The sequence below is a fragment of the Hemiscyllium ocellatum genome, chromosome 18 (assembly GCF_020745735.1).
Source record: "Hemiscyllium ocellatum isolate sHemOce1 chromosome 18, sHemOce1.pat.X.cur, whole genome shotgun sequence".
Taxonomy (NCBI): Eukaryota; Metazoa; Chordata; class Chondrichthyes; order Orectolobiformes; family Hemiscylliidae; genus Hemiscyllium; species Hemiscyllium ocellatum.
Window position 1 is genome coordinate 15,547,662 of NC_083418.1, and position 21,462 is coordinate 15,569,123.

At 41.8% G+C, this 21,462-nt stretch overlaps 1 protein-coding gene across 1 annotated transcript in view; it reads right to left on the reverse strand.

Annotated features, from left to right (window-relative positions):
* LOC132824534 (low choriolytic enzyme-like) overlaps positions 1–21,462 on the reverse strand; it is a 169,354-nt gene that overhangs the window by 75,172 nt on the left and 72,720 nt on the right. The window contains exon 6 of the mRNA XM_060839167.1: positions 7,951–8,071. Coding sequence (XP_060695150.1) covers positions 7,951–8,071 — 121 coding nt within the window. The remainder of the gene's footprint in view (positions 1–7,950; positions 8,072–21,462) is intronic.

Sequence of the window (21,462 nt, forward strand, 5' to 3'; positions counted from 1 at the left end):
CACTTCCATTATTTCCTGACATTTTCTTTGAAGTTGACCAGGAAACATGCATAATGGAGAGCTTATACATACTAATTTGCAAAAGGATACTGATAAGTTAACTAGATGAGAAAAAATGGCAGCTGGAGCATATTGTGGAAAAAATGTGGCTTGAAGAATTGTGAAAAATATTATTGAAATGAAAACAGACTGCAGAATTCTGCAATAGGAATGGATATCTGTATCCTTGTACATGAAACTTAAAAACTTAGCATGCAGATACAGGATATAATTAGGAAGGCAAATGGAATGTTAGACATTATCGCAAAATGGAATTGAATATTAAAATAGACAAGCCTGTGTACGACAGTGCTTTGGTGTGACTGCATTAGAGTACTTGGTTAAATTTATGATTTGGAGATGCCGGTGTTGGACTGGGGTGTACAAAGTTAAAAATCACACAACAACAGGTTATAGTCCAACAGGTTTAATTGGAAGCACACTAGTTTTCGGAGCGACGCTCCTTCATCAGGTGATAGTGGAGGCAGAATTGTAAGGCACAGAATTTATAGCAAGAATTTACAGTGTGATGTAACTGAAATTGTACATTGAAAAATACCTTGATTGTCTATTGAGTTCTTTCATCTGTTCGAATACCATGATAGTTTCACTTCTTTCATGTGTAAATCACAAAACCTTTTTTTAAAAGTTGCATTCTCAGGTTAGCTGTAACAATTGATGTTAGCTAGACAAGATGTTGAAGGTGTTCGTCCCCTGTGTTCTCTGTCTATGCCATGATGTTTAGATTGATTCCAATCTAAAAAATGAGATAACAGAGTTTTACATGAATTCATGCAGTTTTTGAGCAAAGTACAATGTAACTCTGCAAGTACAAATTCACCCCACAAAATATGTGTGTGCATGTGGGTCTTTGTGCCTGACTGTGTCTGTTTGTCTGGGTTCGGGGTTTTGACTGTGAGAGAGAGTGTGTATGTAGTGAGTGTAGAGTGTCTTAAGTCTGTGAGGGGGTGCATGTGGGAGTGTGTGTGCATGTCTAGGGTGGTGGGGGTGTGAGTGTCTGTGTGAGAGAGAGTGTATGTGTGTGTGCATGAGTGTAGAGTGGTCTAAGTCTCTGAGAGGATACCTGTGGGAGTGTGTGTGTCTGTAAGGGTGTGTGTCCATGTGTATGTGTGTGCACACATGTGTGTGTGTAGAAGTGTCTGTGTGTCTGTATAGTGCAATGGTGGTCACCTGTAATGTGACATGAACCCAAGGTCCCGATTGAGGCTCTCCCTATATAGCTATCAGCCTCTGCTCAGCCACTTTTCGCTGCTGCCTGTCCCGAAGTCTGCCTTGGAGGATGGTCACCCGAAGGTCTGAGGTCGAATGTCCTGGACCACTGAAGTGCTCCCCAATTGGAGGGAACCCTCCTGTCTGTTGATTGTTGAGCGGTGCCCATTCATCCGTTGTCGTAGCCTTTGCTCAGTTTCCCCAATGTACCATGCCTCCGGGCATCCTTATCTGCAACATATAAGATAGACAACGTTGGCTGAGTTACAGGAGTACCTGCCACATACAAGGTGGGAGGTGTCCCCACATGTGTAATGGTGGTATCCATGTCCACACTCTGACACGTCTTGCAGCGCCTACCGTGACAGCGTTGTATGGAGTTGTCCCGAGAGCCGGGCAGCTTGCTACGAACAATGATTTGTTTGAGGTTTAGTAGTTGTTTAAAGTCAAGCAGTGGAGGTGTGGGGAAGGTCTTGGTGACGTACTCATTCTCATTGATAATGTGTTGCAGGTCACGAAGAACATGGCTTAGTTTTTCAGCTCCTGGGAAGAACTGAACAATGATGGGTACCCTGTCAGTTGCAGCACATGTCTGTCTCCTGAGGAGGTCATTATGGTTCCTTGCTGTGGCACGTCAGAACTGGCCGTCGATGAGTTGAGCATCGTATCTTGTTCTTGTGAGGGCATCCCTGAGTACTTCTAGGTGCCTCTCATGTTCCTCCTCATTTGAGCAGATCCGGTGTACACGTAGGACCTGTCCCTAGGAGATGGCTGTTTTAATATGTTTTGCGGTAGAGTGTGGTGCAGAGGTGTCCATCCTTGATGGAGATGCATGTGTCCAAGAATGAGACAAATAGTCGAGAGTAGTCAATGGTGAATTTGATGGTTGGATGAAAATTGATGATATCACTGTAGTTTTATCACTAACTCCTCGCCATGGGTCCAAAGGAGAAAATGTCATCGATGCACCTGATGTATAATGTTGGTTGGAGATCCTGCCTAGAGAAAAAGTCTCATTCAAACCTGTGCATAAAGATTTTGGCACATTGGGGTGCAAATGTGGCTCCCATGGCTGTTCTAATGTGTCTGGGTGAAGAACTGGTTGTCAAAGGTTGTGATCGAGGATAAAGCAGATGAGTTGTAGGATGGTGTTTGGAGATTGGCAGTTGTTGGTGTTGAGTACTAAGGCTGTTGCAGCAATGCCATCATTGTGGGGGATGCTGGTGCAGAGTGCTGAAACATCCATTGTGGCGAGGAATGTTGCCGGTGCTGAATTTCTGTAAGAAATCCGTAGTGTTGAATAATTCTGTTATCTCACATTTTAGATTAGAATCAATCTAAAGAACTCAATAGACAATCAAGGTATTTTTCAATGTACAATTTCAGTTACATCACACTGTAAATTCTTGCTATAAATTCTGTGCCTTACAATTCTGCCTCCACTATCACCTGATGAAGGAGCGGTGCTCCGAAAACTAGTGTGCTTCCAATTAAACCTGTTGGACTATAACCTGTTGTTGTGTGATTTTTAACTTGGTTAAATTTAGGTCTGTACTGAAGCACTGCTTCGTTGTATTAGAGTGTATCTGGAGTTTGGTGAAACAGAAACTCAATGTGTATGTTTTATGGAAAAATTAATTACATTTAAGGACTAATTTCAATCTAAAGTGTAGTCTGTTCTTTAACTTAGCATTTAACTAAAAGTTGCTCTTTTGATTGGGAGCATTTTAATTTTTGAGATGAGGAGGAATTTTTTCAGCCAAAGAGTAATGAATCTGTGGAGCAAACTCTCGCAGTAGGCTGTGGAGGTCAAGTTATGGAGTCATAAGACAGAGATAGATAAGTTCTTGTTTATTAAGGGAATCAGGATTATACAGAGAATAGGATTGAGAAGCTTATTAGCCATGATGGAAAGGTGGAGCAGACTCAATGGGGTGAATGGGCTAATTTTGCTCCTGTGTGTTATGGTCTTAATTGCATCTTTAAAATGGGAATTTACAAGTGCTCAAGAAGCGAATTAATTAGACAAACAGTTTAATCCAATTCCAAAAGCCTTTGAATTAGGGGCTACAAAATGAGGGCTCCTTCAGTGATGCCTTGTTTGTAATGGAGTGCTGCCATGAATCATTAGAGTGTAACTGGAGTTTAGTTGCAACAGGAAGAAAGTGATCAGTTCCTCCTTTTCACTCTGGTCTTTAATATCTAAATAAGGTATTTGGGTATAGAAAGAGGAGCTAGTGAAGGAGGACACAGTGAACAGGAATCAAAAATCAAAGCCTAAAAACTCTCTGGGAGTCCAGAGAGATAAAGACAGAACTAATCAATAGGGGAGGAAACTTGGGGTCAGAAACAATAAAAAGACAAAAAAAAGTAAGTTTGTTGCTTGGTAATTTACTGCTAATTTGAACACCATAATGTAAATTGCTTTCTGATTAAATTGGAGAACTAGTTATACAGCACAGAAACAGACCCTTTTGATCAACTTATCTGTGCTTACCAGACATTTCAATGTGACCTCATCCTATTTGTCAGCACTTGGCCCATATCCCTCTAAACCCTTCCTATTCAAGTACTTATCCAACGTTGTAATTCTAATAGCCTCCACCACTTCCTCTGGCAGCTCATTCCATACATGCACTACCTTCTGTGTGAAAAAGTTGCTCCTCTGATTCATTTTAAATCTTCCTCTCTCACCTTAAAACTATGCTCTCTAGTTTTGGACCCCTATACTGGAATACTTAGGATGAATAGCCAATCTATGCTCCTCCATGATCTTATAAATTTCTATAAGGCCATACTTCAATCTCTGATGCTCTGGGGAAAACTGCCCCAGCCTATTCAGCCTCTCCCTATTGCACAAACCTTCCAACATATTTATAAATCTTTTCTAAACCTTTCCAAATTTCACAACATCCCTCCTATAGCAGGGAGACCAGAACTGAATGAGTTGTTCCAAAAGTAGCCTAACCAACATCCTGTACAGCTGCAACATAACCTCCCAACTCCTACACTCAATGCATTTTCCAATAAAGGAAAATACCATATGCCATATTCACTATCCTGCTTACCTGAAAATCTGTTTAAGGAACTATGAACCTGCGTTCTAAAGTCTCTTTGTTCAGCAACACTCCCCAGGACCTTACCATTAAGTGTATAAGTCCTGCCCTGATTTGCCTTTCCAAAATGGAGCACCTCCTATTTTTCTAAAATAGACTCCATCTGCCACTCCTTAGCCCACTGATCCATCTGATCAAGGTCCTGTTGAACTGAGGTAACCTTCTTGGCTGTCCATTACACCACCAGTTTCAGCGTCATAGACAAACTTACCAACTATATTCCTATGCTCATGCCCAAATCATTCATACAAATGACCAAGTAGCGGACCCAGTGCTGATCCATGTGGCACACTGATGATCACACTACTTCAGTCTGAAAAGCAATCCTCCACCACTCTAGGACTGAGTAAGGAAAGGGACAGGAATCTAACTTCAGGCACAGCAGATAAGTGAATGACTAAGAGGGGTGTGGGTAAGAGTGTTGTATTTAACTGTGTGCAGGATATGAAACAAGGTAAATGAGCTTGAAGCACAGATTGAAATTGGCAGGTTGAAGTTGTAAGCATTGCAGAAATGTGGCTGCAACTGAATTATCCAAAGATACGTGTGATATTGAAAGGTCAGGCACAAGAGCAGATGGACTGGGATGCCTTGTATTTTTTTTTGGAGTGGGAAGGAGAAAATGAGAATTCTTCCATAGCAAGAAGCAATATAAGGATGGTGTAGAATCTGTCTGGGTAGAGTTGAGAAAGGGATAAAAAGATCCTGCTGTGAGTTACCTAAAGATCTCCTGACAGTAATCAGGATGTGGGGTAGAAAATAAATTGGGACACAAGAAATATAAGAAAGCACCAATTCAATAATTATGAAGGACTTCAGTATGCAGGTGGACTGGGAAATCTGGATGGTAGCAGATCCAAAGAAAAGCCTCCAGAAGGCTTGTTTAGAGTAGCTTGTGGTAAAGTTCATGAGGAAACAGGAAACTCTGGATTTAATGATAAGTATTGAGGTAGACTTGATTATGGAGCTTGTGGTAAAGCACCCCTAGGGGACAGTGACCACAGTATAATTGAATTCACCTTGTAGTTTGTGAGGGAGAAGCCAGAATCAGATGTAACAGTATTACAATTGAGTAAAGGTAACTACAAATAACATGAGGGACAGGCTGGCTAGAGTTCATTGGACTGCTGGAGCAGTAATAATGGGGAACAAATAAACATTAGAGGAATTTGCATCAGTTTCATAATGAAAGACGGCAGTAGAACACCAGAACCTTACAACAGTAAGTGGACTGATTCGAATATAGCCTGGCCTCGTTCAATGGTAAGAATTTACAGTCTATTATTAAGTATGAAATTGTAGAGTACTTGGAAGTGCATTGTAAAATAGGGTTGAGTCATCTTGCTTTGTCGAGGAGGTCTTGTCTGATAAGTCTTAGATCCTTTTGAGGAGGTAATGAGTAAGTTAGACAAAGGTGAACCAGTGGACATGGTATGCTTGCTTCTCCAGAGGGCCTTTGACAAGTGCTGCACAAGAGATTGCAAAATAACATAACCCCTGGCGTTAGTGGCAAGATGCTGGCATGGATAGAGGATTGGCTGACTCTCAGAAGGGATTAGTGGCTTATGAAGTTCTGCAGGGTCAGTGTTGAAACCACAACCATTCACATTGAACCTCAATGATCTGGACAAAGAAACCAAGAACGAGGATTGTTTAAGTTTGCAGATGAAACAAAATTAGGTGGAGAAACCAAGAGGGAAGGCTGCAGAAGGACTTAAACAAGTTAAGAGAATGGGCAAAGAAGTGGCAGAAAGTGTCTGAAATTATGCACTTTGGTAAGAAGAATAGAGACATAGATTATGTTCTGAATGGAGAAAGACTTCAGTTACCTGAAGCTTTAAGAGTCTAACTAGTTTGGAATCCTCTTAAGGTTAACGTGCAAGTTCAGTTGGCAGTTAGGAAGGCAAATAGAATTTCAAGAGGGTCAGAATATGACAGGTATACTGCTGAGGATGTAAGACTCTGGTCAGACTGCACTTAGAACATTGTGAGCAGTGTTGGGTTCCATATCACCGGAAAGATGTACTCTCCTGGAAAGGGTTCAGAGTAGGTTCACAATGATCCTAGCAATGAAGGGCTTGTCGTATGAGGAGCAGGTATGGATTCTTGGCCTTTATTTGGATTTTAGAAGGATGGGGGGGGGGGAAAACTACATCTCATTAAAATTTAGAGAATATTAAGAAGTTGGATAGAGCCAAACTGGAGAAAATTATTCTTCTACAAGAAACCAGGACCCGAGGACATAGTCTCAGAATGAAGACATTCTATCTTTTATACTTCATTATCGAGCTGTTCATACTTCCTTAGCAGTTTCTTTTCCTAGCCTGACCTATGCTGATGGGCTGTAATAACTACCTCAACCCCTCCTATTCTCAAATTCCTCTCCAGCATTGAGATGCCCTTAGATTCTGGCACTAAGCAGACAAGGTAGCCTTTTGGGCTCCCTTTATGACTTCATAGAACAGTACGTACCCCTTTAACTATATCATGCCCTTTTTTTGACTCCTACATTTGAATGCCTCTCTGTATCATGGTGCCATGATCTGATAGTCCCTGCTTTCAACAACAAAAGTTCAAAGACAATAAAACTAGTTGGAAAATTACAAATGCTAAGGTTCCTCCATTGCTACCTCTGGGTCTCCAAATCTGCATCACAACTTTTTATACACTTTTAAAAAAAACTGCAGATGCTGGAATCCGAGGTAGACAAGCAGGGGGCTGGAAGAACACAACAAGCCAGGCAGCATCAGGAGGTGGAAATGGATAACAATGTTATCTACCAGCTTCTATGTGTTACGCATCATTTATTATGGTTATTGTATTTTGCTCAACTGATAAGATTTTAGACCATCATTCAACCATTATCTGCAGTCATTTGAAATAATTTAACTAGTTAAGCTATAAATTTTATTGCAGTAGTTGTACTCCTCAGTGAAAACTATTGCCTTTGTTCAGAGGGCTGCATCCTCGGATGCTGACGAATCACCTACCTGCTCACATTAAATCGTTTGAATATTCACCATCTTTTGGGGTTTGGATAAAGGTATAAAGAGCAGCACCATTTTTACACTCCATTCCTAGCTGCATCAAATTACCAAGTTAGCCTTCATATGCTGAGCTATGTGTTCCTTGCCCTACTCTGTGCTCCCAGTCTGGGTTACAAAACTCTTTTGCTTTAATAAGAGTGCTGGTGACTGACACACAAATTGCAAGTACTAAGTCAGACTTCTGTTACAGTAATTAATACCTATTCAGCCAACATTTTCCTTTAATCATAATTTGAGGCATATTCTAGGCTTTTTAACTAGTGTGACTTTTGAAGTTCTAGTCTGAGTATTATATCTTGAGAAAAACTGACGTAAAAATTTATAGCTTGAAAAGAACTTAACAAAGATGCAGGTGCCCCATCTACACCAGATTCCCAAGTTTATACCCAAAACTGAAGTACTCTGTCCTTGGTTCACTGCATCTCCACATCTATCACATCTTAAACTTTATTAGGCATAAATAACAGATCACTGAATACACTAACATGTTTGTTACACACCTGAATTTTGCAACTTACCCTTTCTCTGAATTAACATCAATAAAGGCTGGTTCGTGTTTGTGACTATGGTAAAACTTTATGCACGTTAAAATAGCAATCTCATCAAGAGATCTTTTGATTAGCCGTCTGCTAAATACATCTGCAATTAAAGAATAAAACCATTTAACAGTTGATTGTATATAATCATCACAAATGTCACAACTACCATTTCATTCACCAATGTTGTGACAACGTTGTCACTTTTAGAAAGGTTATTTTGTCTTGACTTTTTTTTCTTTGTTTAAAGATGGGTTGTAAAGGTGAAGAGTCTAGGGAGCTAGAACCATTTAACAATTTAAGGGGAATGGCCAGTTCTCCAGTTCAGGGTTTTTCTAGCTTTTTTAGCTGTTGCAGTCAAAGATCTGAGTACCAGAAGGGTAGAAGCTTCTGTGAATGATTTTTAATTAACTTTCTGTGAAATCTGTCTGGATGTTGTTCCCTCCTGCCAATAAGAATCTGTTTGAATCAACTTTTTTTGCCAAGGGATGTAGTTGTGGGATGTTACTATATTAGAACAGATCCTTCGTTAAGTTCTTTATTGGGTCAGTTAAGTTTTCCAATAGCTAAGTTATTCTAAATTCTGCTTTCTTTGTGTTTCAACTGTAGTGTTTAAATAAATTTTGCTTAATGCTGGATTGATGAACTGGAACCTTCATACCTGGAACACCTTATACCTTTTTAAAATAAAGTTAGGATCTAGGCTACTTAAAATATTGAGGGAGGGGGCAGTCCAGGCCTGGTCCATACCAATGAAAACTAACTTTTTTAAACTAAAACATTTACAACTTTGTAATGAAGTGCAGACTTTGCATTTTGAATATTAATGCAGCTCAAGTAAATACTTCAGGTCTCCACCTTTTAGATGAAACCTCAAGTCAAGGTTATCCTCTGCTTCTTCGAAGACCACAAAAGATTCCATAGGTTTAAGATGGGAGAATGCAATACATTTTCATGAAGTTATCCTCATACAATGTAACAAGATGTATCTAATTATTACTTGTAGGACCTTATTGCCGAGAAACTCTCATGTTGCCCCCATATAAAAATAATGGGCTAAGTCTTCCCAGGATATGATCAATATGGCTATGCTAAGAAATGTGGGAGAATCACATGAGAATTCAAGTGAAGCCTTTCCTGAAGTGGAGAGCAACAAACTGAATTTTACAATAGTTCCAGGTGTTGAGATGTACAGCTATGTGGCAGTCTGAAGAAAGATGAACAGCAAGTGGCCAAGGTTGTACCAATATTGACTAAAGTAGAAAAAAGAGGTACTACCAGCAGAATAGAGTTGTATAGTTTCAGGATTACTACCAATGCTATGTGCCAGCAAAGATAAAAATAACAGGATATCACACATGAATGTGCCTGGAGGAAGGGGTTCAGATTCTTGGGACATTGAGACTGATCCCCACATTCCTCAGAATCTGTGCCCTCAGTAGGGAGGGGCTTCACTTCCTTGCACTGTTGGAATTAAACTAGAATGGCAGGAGAATGGGAACCTGAGGAGGAAGAGGCAAGGATAGAAACAAAAGCCAGAAAGGTAAGTAGGTGAAAAGCAGAAAAAGCAAAGGTGAAATCAAATGGGATCATAGCACAAAAAGTTAAGATGAATAGCAAAGTGAAAAAGACAAGTCTAAGACTTTGTCTTAATGTGCAGAGTTTTGCAATGAGATTAATGAATTAGCAGCTCAAATAGCTAAAACATGTAGGAATAGCGGTGACATAGCTGCAGTTACCAAGAATGGGTACCTGTATTCTTTATTTAGGATTGATGACAAAAAAACAAAAGGAGGTAGGTAGCTTTATATTAAAAGATGAAACTAATGCAATAGTGAGGATGTTTACTGGCTCAGAAAATTCTTTGTGGAATCTGCATTGGTAGAAATGAGGATCTAAAACCTGAATTTAGGCTGTTGTCAGAGCAACAAGTATATGTAGATTTTTATTAACCACAAAATGACTTTTAAATTTAAAATAACATCACAAAATGGCTTTAAATTTTTCTTTGACACTGAACTTGAACTAATGCTTCGCTGTGTTGGTTGTATTTAGAGATAAGAGGAAACAATGAAATTTTCATGATATGAACCATAAGACAGTGATGTGGTATTCGAACCAGTAAGCATGGGATGATTTTGTGTGTAAAACAATCTGTTTCTCAGGAAATATCATTGGATTAACTTGCTGTAAATCATCTGCAATTTTTAATGTAATTGTGCAATTTCGCCACTGAGCACAGAAGCTTTAATCTATTACTGGACAGAATTGTGTCAAGGTGCCTTACTTTATTAAACTAATGACCTTGCTTTAAACACAGTGTACTCCTAGTGATTCTTTTGATTGATCTTGAGAGCGAGGGGTCCCACCTAGGATTCTAAATCTTCAGACACTGAGGATAAATTGGAAATCTTTTTTTTGTGCAAGGTCCCTTGGGTTAGAACAATGATAATACAATTTAATTCTCCATTTAAGATAGAGTGTGAAGCACTCCAATATGAAACTACGACCCTGAATTGAAGTAAAGAATGAGGGTATGAAATACAAATTGACATGTGAATTAAGGAACCTGGCTAAAAGGGTTGATGAGTGGATAGCAATAGTTCATATTAAAGAACACGTGCATGAATTATGATAATTTTTGCAAAAGACTATCGCTAAAGTGTTTGCACAGCTAATTCACCTACTGTATGACAAATTTTCTGTGCGTTAAGAAACTAAGCTTTTATTCACCTTGTAATCTGAGCTTTTGTTTGCACTATGGCTCCATTTGTTTCCCTCCCTTTGTTTGTTTTTCTACTATTTACTTTTGCTTCTCCATCTCTTTGTCATCTTTACTTCAATCCTTGTTTTCTCCCCTCTTGTTGCCCTGCTTGGTTTAGATTCAGTTACTGATGTATAGCACAGAAACAGATCCTTTGGTCCAATTTGTGAACACTGACGAGATATCCTAAATAAAACTAGTCCCGTTTGCCAGCACTTGGCCCATATCCCTGTAAACAGTTCCTATTCATATACCCATCCAGATATCTTTTAAATGCTGTAATTGTACCAGCCTCCTCCCCTTCCTCTGGCAGTTCATTCCATACATCCTCGGCATAAAAACGTTGCCCCTTTGGTCCCACTTTAATTTTTTTTCCTCTCACCCTAAACCAATGCCGTCTGGTTCAGACTCTCCACATCCCTGGGAAAAGGAGAAAGTGAGGACTGCAGATGCTGGAGATCAGACCTGAAAAATATGTTGCTGAAGAAGCGTAGCAGGTCAGGCAGCATCCAAGGAGCAGGAGAATCGACGTTTCGGGCATAAGCCCTTCTTCAGGAATGAGGAGGGTGTGCCAAGCAGGCTAAGATAAAAGGTAGAGAGGAGGGACTTGGGGGAGGGGCGTTGGGAATGCGATATGTAGAAGGAGGTTACGGTGAGGGTGATAGGCTGGAGAGGGGGAGGGGGCGGAGAGGTCGGAAAGAAGATTGCAGGTCAAGAAGGGGGTGCTGAGTCCAAGAGTTGGGACTGAGATAAGGTGGGGGGAGGGGAAATGAGGAAGCTGGAGAATGCAAATTTCTCCAGCTTCCTCATTTCCCCTCTCCTCACCTTATCTCAGTCCCAACCCTCGAACTCAGCACTGCCTTCTTGACCTGTAATCTTCTTTCTGACCTCTCCACCCCCTCCGGCCCATCACCCTCACCTTAACCTCCTTCCACATATCGCATTCCCACGCCCCTCCCCCAAATCCCTCCTCCCTACCTTTTATCTTAGCCTGCTTGGCACACACTCCTCATTCCTGAAGAAGGGCTTATGCCCAAAATGTCGATTCTCCTGCTCTTTGGATGCTGCCTGACCTGCTGCGCTTTTTTCCAGCAACACATTTTTCATCCCTGGGAAATGACCTATTTAAAATCTATTTACCTAATTCGTGCCTTCCATGATTTTATAAACCGCTATAAAGTCACCCCTCAGCCTCTGACACTCCAGGGAAAGCTGCTCTAACCTATTCAGCCTCTACCCTATAGCTCAAATCCTCCAACCCTGACAACAAAACTGTAAATCTTTTCTGAACCCTTTCAAGTTTCACACCATCCTTTTCATAGGAGGGAGACCAGAATTATCACCAAAAGTGACCTAACTAACGTCCTGTTCAGCCCCAACATGACCTCCCATCTCTATAATCAAAGCACTGACCAATAAGGCAAGTATACCAAATGCTGCCTTTGCTATCGTCCTACCTGCAACTCTAACTTCAAGGAACAAGGAATCTGCGCTTTAAAGTCTTGTTGTTCAGCATCATTCCCCAGGACCTTACCATTAAGTGTATAAGTCCTGCTCTGATTTGCCTTTCCAAAATGCAGCATCTCATTTACCTAAATTAAACTCCATCTGCCACTCCTTAGCCTATTAACCCATCTGATCAAGATCCTGTTGTATCCTGAGGTAACCTTCACTGTCTATTACACCTCCAAGTTTGGTGTCATCTGCAAACTTACTACAGGCCTCCAGTCTGAAAAGCAACCTTCCTCCACTAGTTTTTTAAAAAAATTCTAAATAGCTAGTTCTCCCTGTATTTCATGTGATCTAACCTTACTAACCAGTCTCCCTTGAGAAACTTGTCGAATGCCTTACTGGAGTCCGTATAGATCACGTCCACCTCTCTGCTCTCATCAATCCTCTTTGTTACTTCAAAACACTCAATCAAGTAAGTGTGATATGATTTCCCACACAAAGCCATACTGACTATCCCTAATCAGTCCTTGCCTTTCCAAATACATGTACATCCTGTCCCTCAGATCTAAACAAGCAGCGGTGGTTAGCATTGCTGCCTCAGGGACCTGGGTTCGATTTCAGCACCAGTCTGTGTGGAGTTGCACTTCTTACCCACATCTGCAGTGCTCTGGTTGCCTCCCACAGTCCAAAGATGTAGAAGTTATGTGAAATGGACATACAAAATTGCCCATAGTGTCCAGGGATGTGTAGGTTAGGTGCATTAGCCATGGGAAATGCAGGGTGACAGGCTTAGGATAGGAGGATGTGTCTGCATGGGATGCTCTTTGGAGAGACAGTGTGGATTTGTTGGGCCAGATGGCCTGTTTCTACATCAGGGATTCTATGAAAAACATAGGAGCAGAACTAAACCATTCAACTCAGCTTGCTCTGCCATTTGATCACAGTCAATATATTTCTTAACCCCACTCCCTTTAATCTTTGATTTCCTTTACCTAATCAAGAACCTACCTATGTCTTGAAGACAGTTAATGACTTGGCCTCCACAGTATTCTGTGTCTGAGTTTCACAGATTCAGCATCCTCTGGCTGAAGAAATTCCTCTTCATCTCCGTTCCAAGGAGTCGTACTTTCTCTCCGAGGCTGTTGCCTTTCAGTCCTAGTCTCTCTTACTCGGAAACAATTTCTCCACGTCCACTCTATCCAGGCCTCTTAATATTTTAAGTTTTAATGAGATCCTCCCTAATCATCCTTCTAAAATCAAAGTACAGATCCATCATCCTCCAACACCCATCATATAACAAGCCCTCATGCTGGATCATTCTTGTGAACCTTATCTTGATCCCCTCCAAAACAAGGACACTGTTCATCATAAACATAAGGCCCAAAATTGCTCAATATTCCAAATATGATTTGAACAGAGCCTTGTACCACCTCACGGTGGAATGAACTGTCAGAGGAAGTGATAGATGCAGGCACAGTTACACTTAAAACACTTGGATAAGCACATGAACAGGGAGGGATATGGGCCAAATGCAGCCAAGTGGCACTCATTTAGTTTGGAAAATTTAGTCAACATGGACGAAGGGCCTTTATTTTGTTATGCAGTATGACTCAATGCCATGGTATGGACATCTTAAATGCCAGGGGACAAGTACTGGCTCATATATAGCTTGGGTAGAGGCTTGAGGAAGTGTAACGACTTTGAGATTCATGGGAGAAGCTACCAGGAAGGTGATTTGATGTTTTGGGCCTAACTGACACAATGGTAAAATCTCTAGAAATTTCTTTGAGGCAAGCTCACTGTCACCTTTCTTCGTGAATGAAACGTGAGCAGTACAACCTCTTGAGTGAATGTGAGGGGTGCATTTGCTTTTGTGAGATATTTACTGCATTCCCATTCATTCATTTGTAACTCTGTACTAACTCGCTCACCAGTTAATTGTATTCACTATGCAATATTTTCTTTCATTCATAAAACCACATTTTACTATTACAAGACAAAATTAAAACATCCCTTCCAACCCATTGCTGTTGCTTCACACCATGCTATTTCTATATCAAAAGCTGCCCCTGAATAAGTGTCAATTTGGTAACCTCTTCAGAACCATGCTGAGCCATTGCCATGACTGACTCACCTGAAACTATGGAAAGATTATAATATTAATCAGCTCTTGGGACCTGGATAGTTAAAAACATTAGTTTTCTCAACTAATATGTACCTGTTAAATATTAACAGGGCTGCTATCCCCTCTAAGAAACTTTGATCAAAACAGTGCTTCTGTGAAACTGCATGAATGAATGTCAAAACTGGTAATAGCAAACAAAATTATATGACCCAGTTGCAGTAATTAGTTTAATATCTTTTTTTTAATTAAGCAGATGTATAATTTCAAACTTGTGTAGATCACCTAGGGTTAGTATTTTTATTAACTTAAAAGATAAAAGGGCGAACATCTTGATTATGCAAGCAGACTGGACAGACACTCTAATCCCTTCAGCAGGAGCATGTATAAGATGGTTAAATCGCCTGCTTCCCCAGACAGGTATTACATGAATTTTTGTGTACAATAGATACAATTATTTAACAGTGCCAGAACTTTAATACGCAAGAACTGTATAAAAGGATATTGTTAGAACAATACTTTGGGATTCCATCACCTTAAACTGTGCAACTACCAATACCCAATGAACTTATTTTCCCAATTCACTAATTATGGTCATAATTTGAACACCATCCCATACCTTCTTGTGAACTGAACCTACACGTTAATCTTAACAGAATCCCAACCTCGGACTTTTAAGTCCCTTTTCTCGGCTTCAGATTTTCAAAGCCTTTCCAGATTTAGAAAATAGTCTATGCCTCTATTCTTCCTACTGAATAACCTCTGACTTTCGTACATTGTATTCTATCTGCTATTTCTTCACCCAATCCCCCACCTTGTCCAAGTCCTTCTGCAGCATTCCCACAACTTATCTGTCCATCTTTGTCATCTGCAAGATATAGCAGCAATGCCCTCAGTTCCTTCATCCAAATCGTTGAGCTATAACATAAATAGTTGTGGTCTCAGCACTGACGTCTGCAGAACTCCACTAGACACTGGCTGCCTGCCACCCTGAAAAAGACCTTTTTGTCCCCACTCTCTGCCTTCTGCCAGTCAGCCAATCCTCTATCCATATCAGTACCTTATTCCAACACCATGGGCTTGTGTCTGAAAAGGCAGCCTCCTGTGCTACTGTGGATACTCAATGAGGCTATTATTGCCACTCTCCAATTGCACCTTGTTAAAGGCTTTCTGGATATCCAAACATGTCCACAGGCTGTCCTTTGTCTAACTTACTCATTACCTCTTCAAAGAATTTAAAGATTTGTCAGGCATGACCTCTGTAGGTGTGTACTGTACATGCTTAGAACAAAATAGTCCATGTCTGCTCAGACAAAATGGCAAACAAACAGTGTTGGCCTGTCCTAGCTCTACAATACAAGATAGCCGACAGAAGATAAATAAGAATAGTCTGTTCTGGCCCTTAATTAAAAGACACACACCACCTTTTGAACACGCCATGAGCACATCACTCCCGACAGTTGTGATAAGAGTATATCTGTAAAACAGACAAGCCACAAATCTTGGCCTTTCATTAATGGAAGAATAATTGTCACAGTGAAAGAACAAACACCAGGTGCAAGATAGAGCCTAGTCAACTCCCTAAATAGCTATCAAGACAACAGCTAATGTTAGTTTGTAGAAAATAGTTACCTTTTTAGAGTTACTCAATATTAAAGAATCTTGTTCAAGATTCATCAGAACCACAGGGGCAATTTTCTACCAAAATTAATCCATAACCAATGCTTAATAAAAGTATTTAAAGAGAATTTAAACCTAGATGTGACGTTAACTAGCTTGAGGAAATGACTTCAAGATTGTTAATGCTACACTAATTACACTGTATAATTTTACACTAACTTAACTGAGGTCCATATTACTAATATCGCAGCAAAAGGTTAAACCTAATCATCTTTTGCATTTTTGTGTGTATATATTTAGGATAGTGGAAAACATAAGAGTAATTGTACTGGATTAAAACACAATACAATGAATAATAGAATTCAAACTGTCCCTACAGATAAGCCAGCTTGAAGCCAAAGGAATGTAGTAATTAACTCTGGAATACATAGAAAAATCCCAAGGCCGAGATTATAGTGCCTGTTAAACACCAGGAGATCGTAGGAACCTGAGGCTGTCCACAGAAATGCCCATCATTTAGTGTTTTGCAGGATTAGGTGGATGGATTAAAAGGGAGGGGCTGTAACCACACTGTATGTGATCATTTATAATACACAAATGTATAAAATACTGCTTTTTACTGTATAAATTAGTGTCACTGGTCTGTCTTCTGCTCTGAACCAAAGATTAAACAAATTGAATTTGTACATTGAGGCCAAATTAGGAAGATATAAAAATATTCCATTTGCCTGAGTTCTGCCTGCCTTCTGAGTCTTCATTTCCTGTCATGGAAAAACACTCCAACAATCTTCCCTTTGATGAAGCTGTGTTGACTCAGCCTTATTTTACTACGCACTTTCAAGTACTCTGTCATCTCATACCTAATACTACGCTCTAAAATCTTACCATTGACCTAGGTGGGCTAACTGGCCTATAATTTCCCATCTTGTCTCCCTCCCTTTAAACAGAAATGTTACATTAGCCCTTTTCTGGTCCTCAGGGACCTTCTGATTCCAGTGATCCCTGAAAGATCACCACCATTGCCTCTACAATTCCCCAGCTATCTCCTTCAAAGCACTAGGGTGTAGCCATCCAGTGCAGGTGATTTATCTACCTTCAGATCTTTCAGTTCCCTTGCATCTTCGTCTTAGTGATGCTACTACAGGCACTTCTTTCCCCCTAACTCTTGACATTGTGGCATGCAACTGGTATCTTCCACTGAAGACACATGTAATTATTTCAAAGAACTAACTTGAATCTTCTAGGTAATGGGCAGGATTTAGGGAGTCAGAGTAACTTGCCACAGAATTTATATGGCAAGTCAATTTCAGATCCTGCTTGTCAGAGACCCCAACATGTTAACAAAAGAATCCATTAAAATTTTGGTCCAAACGCAAGTCAAAAACTGAACTCTGAAAAGTTGAGTGAATCGATTTATTAAAGCAGCATGTGAACAAACATGACTTATGGAGCAAAACTTTAAGTCACTGGAAAGCAAAAGGTAAGTGAAGGGTGGCTTAGTGGTTAGGATATGGGTTCAATTCCACCCTTGGAATTGTATGGAGTTTGCACATTCTCCCCTGTCTGCATGGGTTTCTTCTGGATGCTATGGTTTCCTCTTACAGACCAAGGATGTGAAGTTTAGGTAGATTGGCCATGGGAAATGCTGGGTCACAGGATAGATATGGGTAGGATGTTCTTCAAAGGGTTGGTCTGGACTCAACGGGCTGTAGGGATTCTTTTGAAGCTTTGATTGGAGTCATACCCTCTTGTGGTGAAAGTTTAAAAATAACAACAACACCAGGGTATAGTCCAACAGCTTTATTTGGAAGTACTAGTTTTTGGAGCACTGCTCCTTCATCAGATAGCTATGGAGTAGGATCATCAGACAAACTTTATAGCAAAAGATCTGTCATGCAACTGATACAATGTTGTGATTTTTTTTGTCTATGTCTCTGTGTCTTATGCACTTCAAATTTTACAACAGTCTACCCTCGTTCTGAACTCAAGCAAAACTGTCAGGTCCATCTTATCAAGACTATTCAGAATCTTAGACACTTCATTCAAGCCACATCTCATCTTCTAAACTCCAGTGCAAACAAACCCAGCCTGTTGAACCTATCCTCATAACACAATCCACTCATTTCCAGTATTGTTTAGTAAACTACCTCTGAGCCATCTTCAGCCAATTTACATTCTGCCTTAAAACGGGACTGAAACTTCAGTTTTCAAAATGTTGTCTATCAAATGCCCTGTGTAACTGAAGCATGACATCCTTATGATTGTCAATTCCTCTCTTTAATAGACAGAATCCAAAATATTTCATGATTACATGCTATACCTGCATACTAACTTTTTCTGTCTCTTGCACCAGATCATCTAAATTCCTCTGTACCTTGGAATTCTCCAGTTGTTCTCCATTTAAGTAAGTTTGCTATTTATTCTCCCTACCTAAGCAAACAACTTCCTGCATTACCAAATACTCAAACTACCTGATTTTAGGTCGTTCACTCAACTGATCTATATATACTTGCAACTTCTTTGTCTTCTTCATTTCACATGTTCCTAACAATTTTGGTATCAACTACTTTGCCTTCACTTCCTCCTCCAAATCAGTGATGTAAAGTGCAAAACGTTGAGTTCCCAACACGGACGCCTGTGTCATAGAGTCATAGAGATGTACAGCACAGAAATACACCCTTCGGTCCAACCAGATATCCCAACCCAATCTAGTCCTACCTGCCAACTCCCAGTCCATATCCCTCCAAACCCTTCCTATTCATATACCCATCCAAATGCCTCTTAAATGTTGCAATTATACCAGCCTCCACCACTTCCTCTGGCAGCTCATTCCATACATGTACCACACTCTCTGCATGAAAAAGTTGACCCTTAGGTCTCTTTTATATCTTCCCCTGTCTCCCTAAACCTATGCCCTCTAGTTCTGGACGTTTGCTCTTTTTTCCCCCCTCACCCCATGAAAAAGACTTTGTCTCTTAACCCTAACCATTCCACCCACCCACCCCCATAATTTTGTAAACCTCTATAAGGTCACCCCTCAGCCTCTGACACTCCAGGGAAAACAGCCCCAACCCGTTCAGCCTCTCCTATAACTCAAATCCTCCAATTCTGGCAACATCCTTGCAAATTTTTTCTGAACCCTTTCAAGTTTCACAACATCTTTCTGATAGGAAGGAGACCAGAACTGCACGCAATTTTCCAACAGTGGCCTAACCAATGTCCTGTACAACTGCAACATGACCTCCCAACTCCTATATTCAATACTCTGACCAATAAAAGAAAGCATACCAAACACTGCCTTCACTATCCTATCTACCTGCGACTCCACTATCAAAGAGCTATGAACCTGCATTCCAAGGTCTCTTTAACATAGAACATAGAATATCATAGCGCAGTACAGGCCCTTCAGCCCTCGATGTTGCGGCGCCCTATCATACTAATCTGAAACCCATCCCACCTACACTATTCCATGTACGTCCATATGCCTGTCCAATGACGACTTAAATGCACTTAAACTTGGCGAATCTACTATCGTTACAGGCAAAGCATTCCGTACCCTTACTACTGCAAGGTTTGTGAAGGTTTGTAGCTCAGGTTGAGGTTTATGGTGTAGGTTTGCTCGCTGAGCTGTAGGTTTGATATCCAGACGTTTCATTGCCTGACTAGGTAACATCAGCGACGACCACCAAGTGAAGCGAAGCTGTTGTCTCCTGCTTTCTAATTATATGTTTGTCCTGGATGGGGTTCCTGGAGTTTGTGGTGATGTCAGTTCCTGTTTGTTTTCTGAGGGGTTGATAGACGGTATCTAGACCTATGTGTTTGTTTATGGCATTGTGGTTGGAGTGCCAGGCCTCTAGGAATTCTCTGAGTAAAAAATGAGGTCTGCAGATGCTGGAGATCACAGCTGCAAATGTGTTGCTGGTCAAAGCACAGCAGGCCAGGCAGCATCTCAGGAATAGAGAATTCGACGTTTCGAGCATAAGCCCTTCATCAGGAATAAGAGAGAGAGAGCCAAGCAGGCTGAGATAAAAGGTAGGGAGGAGGGACTGGGGGGAGGGGCGATGGAGGTGGGATAGGTGGAAGGAGGTCAAGGTGAGGGTGATAGGCCGGAGTGGGGTGGGGGCGGAGAGGTCAGGAAGAGGATTGCAGGTTAGGAGGGCGGTGCTGAGTTGAGGGAACCGACTGAGACAAGGTGGGGGGGGGGAGGGAAATGAGGAAGCTGGAGAAATCTGAATTCATACCTTGTGGTTGGAGGGTTCCCAGGCGGAAGATGAGGCGCTCCTCCTCCAGCCGTCGTGTAGTTGTGTTCTGCCGGTGGAGGAGTCCAAGGACCTGCATGTCCTCGGTGGAGTGGGAGGGGGAGTTAAAGTGTTGAGCCACGGGGTGATTGGGTTGGTTGGTTCGGGCGGCCCAGAGGTGTTCTCTGAAGCGTTCCGCAAGTAAGCGGCCTGTCTCACCAATAGAGAGGAGCATGGGCCCCAGCTATGCCTGCCTCTTCGTAGGATATGTGGAACAGTCCATCTTCCGCAATACACTGGCACCACCCCCCACCTTTTCCTCCGCTACATCGATGACTGTATCGGCGCTGCCTCGTGCTCCCACGAGGAGGTTGAACAGTTCATCAACTTTACTAACACCTTCCATCCCGACCTGAAATTCACCTGGACTGTCTCAGACTCCTCCCTCCCCTTCCTAGACCTCTCCATTTCTATCTCGGGCGACCGACTCAACACAGACATCTATTATAAACCGACTGACTCCCACAGCTACCTGGACTACACCTCCTCCCACCCTGCCCCTGTAAAAACGCCATCCCATATTCCCAATTCCTTCGTCTCCGCCGCATCTGCTCCCAGGAGGACCAATTCCAACACCGCACAGCCCAGATGGCCTCCTTCTTCAAGGACCGCAGATTCCCCCCAGACGTGATCGACGATGCCCTCCACCGCATCTCCTCCACTTCCCGCTCCTCCGCCTTGAGCCCCGCTCCTCCAACCGCCACCAAGACAGAACCCCATGGTTCTCACCTACCACCCCACAACCTGCGCATACAACGTATCATCCGCCGCCATTTCCGCCACCTCCAACGGACCCCACCACCAAGGATATATTTCCCTCCCCTCCCCTATCAGCGTTCCGCAAGGACCACTCCCTTCGTGACTCCCTTGTCAGATCCACACCCCCCACCACCCAACCTCCACCCCCGGCACCTTCCCTGCAACCGCAGGAAATGTAAAACTTGCGCCACACCTCCACACTCACTTCCCTCCAAGGCCCCAAGGGATCCTTCCATATCCGCCACAAGTTCACCTGTACCTCCACACACATCATCTATTGCATCCGCTGCACCCGATGTGGCCTCCTCTATATTGGTGAGACAGGACCGCTTTACTTGCGGAACGCTTCAGAGAACACCTCTGGGCCGCACGAACCAACCAACCCAATCACCCGTGGCTCAACACTTTAACTCCCCCTCCACTCCACCGAGGGCATGCAGGTCCTTGGGACTCCTCCACGCAGAACACAACTACACGAC